Raw genomic sequence first — 6,000 nt, 5'->3', positions numbered from 1 at the left:
ACAAGGTGAACAAAAGAACCGCACACGGGTCTGTGCGATGTTCTGTTCGAATTTGTTTTTTTCTATTCATAAACCGAACGGAACGAACAATTTGCACAAATTCGCACAAAAAGAACATAACTACCATATCTAGCAACAACTCATAAATTTATTACAAATAAAAAGATAAAAAATAAAAAATTAGAAACGGAAAGATTCCGACATATTTGCCACGTGGCGGAAAGTCCAACAAATTCAGTGTGGAGTCGTTGCGACCCCTCTGGGCATCGGGAACGATCCGACCGTCCGTTGAGTACGACGAGTCAACGGGATAGGACAGAACGACGGCCATGGACTCCGAGAGAGTTAGCCTTCTTGCAGAAGAAGAAACGGTGAACAATTGGCTATATAAGATTCACACAAGAGAGGAAGCGTAGCGGGAGACTAGACGAAGATGCAGGCGGAGGAAGCGGGAGAAATCAAGCGGAGTGAAGATGGCGGGATTCATCTGTACAACGCTTGGCTTCCGCCGGCGATCGCCGAGGAAACCAAGAGGGAGAAGGAGGCTTTCGCTTTTGTCGTCGAATCTGTTAAGAATTCTTGGAGCCCCGAGGATCCTGAGAGTGTTTACGCCACTCTCAAGTGGATCTCCATCATTCAGCTGTGAGATTTCCTTTTCAATCTGTTTCCTGTTGTGCTGATTGCGTCTGGCGGTTTTACCAGTTGGAGTAGATTGGAGCTAGTGTTTCTTTAGGGTTTATTGTTTAATTTGCGGAATTTTTGCCATCTTGTGTAGAGTTTGGCTTTTTTCGTAGATGCGATGACGAGCGCTAATTGAATTTACATTTTCTGATATTAATGGCGCGGGACGTTGGACCTTTTCTTTTTTTTTTTTTTTTGGATTTGGTATGAGGTCCCTCTTCGGTGGTCCTTTTAGAATTGTTCCTAACGCAGGAGCTGGTGAACTGACTTCATACTATTGTGGTGGGATTGACTAGATTGTCTTGCAAGCATTTTCGAGATCTCATGCGACCGTGTTAAAACTCCTATGGTCTCTCCTCTTCATTGGTGATACAGGACAGAGTCGAGAGGGCTCGGATGTAACATGAAATATTGAAAAAAATTAGTTACAAGAGTCACTTTTAGCCAGAGTCCCAAGAAATGTTTAGCCAGTGGAACTATGACTGGGAACTAAGAATAGAGGAGACGACCAAGTGAAGTCCTGCTGGATCTGAGCCATGTGCGAAGGGGAACCGCCTCCTTTTGTAGCTATGATAAGTTGCCGTAGGATTCTTATCACATTTTTGGTTTCTATCGTGCTGCACCAGATTGTGGGCAGTATTTATCGGGGACTCAACATTGCATTACAGTTTAGTTGGAGCTTCCAATAGAAATTTTTAGATCCTTCAGGTTACCTCTAATCCATAAACTTTGCAAATCCCCTTTGCCACTTCTCTAAATTGGGCCTCAGAAATCAATCTGGTGATGATCGTCTGTTTCTTGCTCTGCCAAGACCTTGCATTTCATGCTGGAAAAGTACAGTACCCAGTAATTGACTGACGGTCAATTGCTGAACCCTGCATAGCCTGCAAAGGTTGTTCAATAAGTTATGTTTACATAAGTTTCTCTATTTTGCTTATCAGAACATAACGTTTCTTCTGCGACGCTAGGCCATTTGTAGCAGCCAAGGATTAGTTCCATCCATTAGGTTCTTTGATTATATGTTGATTTCCATTCCGATCATCTTGACTGTCAATCAATAAGAACCATTGACACTCTTGCTTGAAGTCAAACCAGAAATTGTATAGGTCAGAAACTGGCCAATTGCTGTCACCTCTAACTCTGGTTCTATGTCACGTTGGAGCTGGCCACTTGCTGCCACCACATTGTCCCCTGCTCCCCCAACAGGATTAGGGTAATCCAACAGGAAAAGCTTGATTGGCTAATAGTAGTGGGAGAAATCTACTTCTGCCGAATACAGCGGGTCTTAGTGGGCTTCTAGTCATGTAGACAGGGTCCACGTGAGGCCCAAGGGGTACAATTTCTAAAGAGAGGCACATTAAGGTACAGAAAGAAAACTATACATCACAGGCTAACAAAGTGGATTCCATGATTCTAAAAGCACTTAAATGCAAACATGACGATTTCAGTTTTGACAGCTAGAGATGGAATGGAGGAAGGGAGATGGAAGGGAGAAGGCTGAACACCCCGTGAATGGCATAATGGCTAGGTTTGTTCAATTGGTGTAAAAGATATATACAAGTGCATATTGGGCTGAATTATTCACAGCCTAATATGAGGTAGAACCTTTAGATTAATGGAACGGTCAGGTTATCCTCAAGCTGTGTGTAGCCTGTGAGACCCGTGTGTCACACCTTAACACCATAACAAGTTTATTATGTAGCATCTGAAGTCTAAGGTTGGAGAGGATCTCTTTCAAAGAAGTTGCCCCCAACTGGGATTATGTGGTGACAAAATTGTTTTGGTTATTGTTTGTTTTCATTCAAATAGTTCCAGGCCTTCTTCATGGTCTGGCCATCAATCTTCTAATGTGGCTGTGAACTTTCGTTTTTTTCATCTAGTAGTTTTGTTCATCCCTTTTGGTAGAGATGAACTATTGTTTTTAGGTAAAAGCTAGTGTGTTACATCTCTGCTTTTCGCATGTCTTATTCCAAATTATTGATATCATTTATTTTGAATTTTCTATTCATGAATGATTCTCTGCAGCTATGTGAAAGCCAAAAGTGAAGTTTCTTCAGGAGATGTGAAAGCCCTCGTAGAAGTTGGTTTGGAAATATTTCATTCGTCGAAAAATAAACTTTATGCGCAGGTATCGCATTTATTTCATAACTTCACGTTGGTACTTAATTTTCTTACTTCTGGTTTTCCATTTCCACGACAATATTCTGGTTTGTGATTAGGTTAGATGGGGAGTTATTCTGGTCAGGTTACTCAAGAAATTTGGAAAAAAGTTTACGTTAGAAGTTCAGTGGAGACCTTTCTATGACATGCTGATGCACACACACTTCAAAAGGTAGGGTTTTAGTTTGTGCATGTGCTTGATCAGTGATTGAAATATATGAATATATTGTTTGTCAATAAGTATATCTATGTTCTTTTTCTTAAAAAACATATATTTATATTTTTTTTAATTGTAGATGACTTCCTAAAATTACCTTTAAGGTCCTGTAGAAATTGACAAAATATTGTACAAATGTAGGAACTAATTCGTAAGCAAAAATATACAAATTGAACGACAGCATATTTGGAAGGATTGGCTTGTGTATGCAAAGTTTGCTTCATTTGATAGTCACATTGGTGTTTTGGGATCAAAGTGTATAGTGTTCCAGGAGGTCAATCTTCTGACTTACACAATAATTTAGCTTTTTTTAAAAACCTTTTCAAAGCATCCAGTAGAACTATTGTTAAAAAAAAGTACTGTGACCAACTTACAACGTATACTATTTTTTGGTACACAAAGATTGTGAAATGTTCTTGTCTGCTTTGCATGCTTCCCTCTTTTTATTTCATAAAGCTGAAAATATTATTTTTGAATTCACTCAGTTTGATGAGAGAAACTGATTTTTTCATCAACATAAGAAGCCTTTTGTAATCCCCCTACCTTTCTTGACTATATCTTCCCTTTAGTCATTCATCTTCTACAGAGACTCACTAAAAAAATCTTCCGCATTGTGTTTTACATTCTTCCCTTAAGGAGTTAGCTTGCGCTTTCTTGAGTAGGTTAACAGCCTAGCGGCGTACCGTTATCCCACTTAGCTGAAAAGTAGTATCCACCTAAAATCATTTGATGTAAATTATTCTTGCGTCTTTTTTTCACCTGTTGTCTCATCAATCATGAAGTTTATGATCTTTGCCCTTTAGGGAGTTAGACTAGGACAATACTGTTTTTTGTCTATATTCAACCTTAATAACTGAGGATATCTATGTGAATTACCCACAACTTTACCAAATTTGTGGACTTTGTCGGCAGGGGGGAAGCTTAGAGCTTCATCTCTTTGCCAGATTCCTGCGAGTGACTAAAATCTTCATTTTTTTTTTGAACACATGAGGCGGTCAACTGAACAAATCAGTAACCACCTGACAAGTACATGGTTCGAGCCCTAGGACTCTATTACTTGTATACATTTTCCTCTTCCCTCGTCATTCCCGTCATGAGGAAAACCATGATGATAGGAGACCTTCTACCTCATGGGCGAGCTCGTCTGTAGAGGCCTTCCCCCCTCGGAAGATCACCTCATTTCTGTGTAGCCAGATTCCCCAGAGCACTGTCAGCGCCTGGTCCCCCTCTTCTCTATGTCTGGGACCGGTCGTCTGCATGGACTCCCAAAAGGCCTCCTCTGATGACGTGTTCACCGCCAACTGTGCTTGGGTGGCCCAAACTGTGCGTGCGAAAGGGCATCCAAAAAATAAATAATTACAATCTTCGTCATCTCTCGTGCACAACACGCATACCGTCGAGGCACCTGGATACATCCTCTTGAGAAAGATGCGGGACATCAGTCTCTTTCGGAGCAAGAGCTCCCCAAAAATCTTGGCCGTAAGCAGAACCTTAAGATGCCAGATGGCTTGACACGCGTGGATCATATTTTTGTCTTCCTCATTGCCCTGCCGGATCCGTGCATAGGCTTTTCCCACTGAGAAAGGAAACCATGATAGCTGTTGTAGGCTGCATACAGTACTGTTTGTGCATTTATAATTGGCTTGACGTTGTGCATGCCCTAAATTCTTTTTCAGTTTCCATTCACTTGTTTTGACTTAACCTTTTATTAGAATTCAACTACCATTTGGTTTTAAGCATTTTGGGATTGTAATACAGCTGTGTAACTTTCGATACTCTTGAGAACATCTCCTTTAACTAAGTTTCTCAATAGAAATACAGGTCCAGAAGGATGGAGACTGAGACAGAGGCATTTCGAAACACTAACTTCTCTTGTTCAGCATTGTCGGAAGTTCTTCCCTCAAGGTTCTGCCTCTGAAATATGGTCAGAATTCAGGTATTATTTCACTCCCTTCTTTGATTATCAGGGTCTATTTATATTTGCCCTCATAGTTAATGGTTCAGAAGAGTAGCCAAATTTATCAATAGGTGCATTTTAAAGTTTTCCTGGTAGAATTTTTCAACGAACCAGTACAATTCCAATCTAATTGAAATAAGGTCTATAATATTGAATGATCTGTAAATCATAGATCCTTGGAGTAAACTTGTAGTATCAGAATGGCTGTATTTACTTTGAATATTCTCACAACATCTCTTACATAAATCCCTGAGTGATCTGAATGTTATCCCTGAGTGATTCGATTATCCTCAGCATCTCTTACATCCAGGTATTTGGCTCCAAAGAAGGATATTTAATATAATTCGTTTAATGCTGTTCTCTTTGATTAATTGACTTATACTTCCAAAATTTCCATTGAAATTTCAGATAACTATATTTTATTTATTTTAATGTTCAGGCCTGGACTGGAAAACCCTTGGCATAATTCAGCCTTTGAAGTTTCTGGCTTTGTCAAGCTTTTTCTTCCTATGAACGCACAGAACAAGGACTTCTTTACCAAGTATTATGGGATGTTTATTTATATTCGTCTCTCAAATTTTAATTTTATAATTGTTAACTTTTTCTCTACTTTTGCACTTCAGTGATTGGATTAAAAAGTGCATTGACATCTGGGAGTTGGTTCCGAATTGTCAATTTTGGGATGTCCAGTGGGCTTCAGTACTTGCGCGTTGCATTAAAAAACATAGTTCACTTGACTGGGAGAATTTCATGCCTAGACTTTTTACTCGGTATCTCAATTTGTTTGAGGTGAGGAACAAATGCTTCAACAAATATCCATATTGATGTTTCCTCCTTTGTTTCACTCTGTACAATTTTTTGCTGATATGAGTTGTGTCAGATTTTTCTGTCCGGATTATACTGTCATGTTTCCATTATTTAGATGCCGTGGATGTTTCACAGTTCTTCCGTTTCTGTCAACTTGTCAACACAATAGTTGTAGTGA

General features: G+C 39.6%; 1 protein-coding gene across 3 annotated transcripts in view; it reads left to right on the top strand.

Moving 5' to 3' along the window:
• The first annotated feature begins 386 nt into the window (after positions 1-386).
• PA200 (proteasome activating protein 200) overlaps positions 387-6,000 on the top strand; it is a 37,503-nt gene continuing 31,889 nt past the window's right edge. For 2 of the 3 annotated variants that reach the window (XM_078587301.1, XM_078587299.1), the window contains exons 1-6: positions 387-642; positions 2,707-2,809; positions 2,901-3,013; positions 4,872-4,994; positions 5,455-5,556; positions 5,639-5,804. In XM_078587301.1, coding sequence (XP_078443427.1) covers positions 434-642; positions 2,707-2,809; positions 2,901-3,013; positions 4,872-4,994; positions 5,455-5,556; positions 5,639-5,804 — 816 coding nt within the window. In that variant the 5' untranslated portion in view covers positions 387-433. Of the gene's footprint in view, positions 643-2,706; positions 2,810-2,900; positions 3,014-4,871; positions 4,995-5,454; positions 5,557-5,638; positions 5,805-6,000 lie in introns of those variants that run through there. The other variant, XM_078587302.1, reaches the window with a different exon arrangement.

This window comes from Wolffia australiana, chromosome 15 (genome assembly GCF_029677425.1).
Source record: "Wolffia australiana isolate 7733 chromosome 15, ASM2967742v1".
NCBI lineage: Eukaryota > Viridiplantae > Streptophyta > Magnoliopsida > Alismatales > Araceae > Wolffia > Wolffia australiana.
The sequence above is the reverse complement of the archived record's forward strand: the minus strand, read 5'-3'. Positions and strand labels throughout refer to the sequence as shown.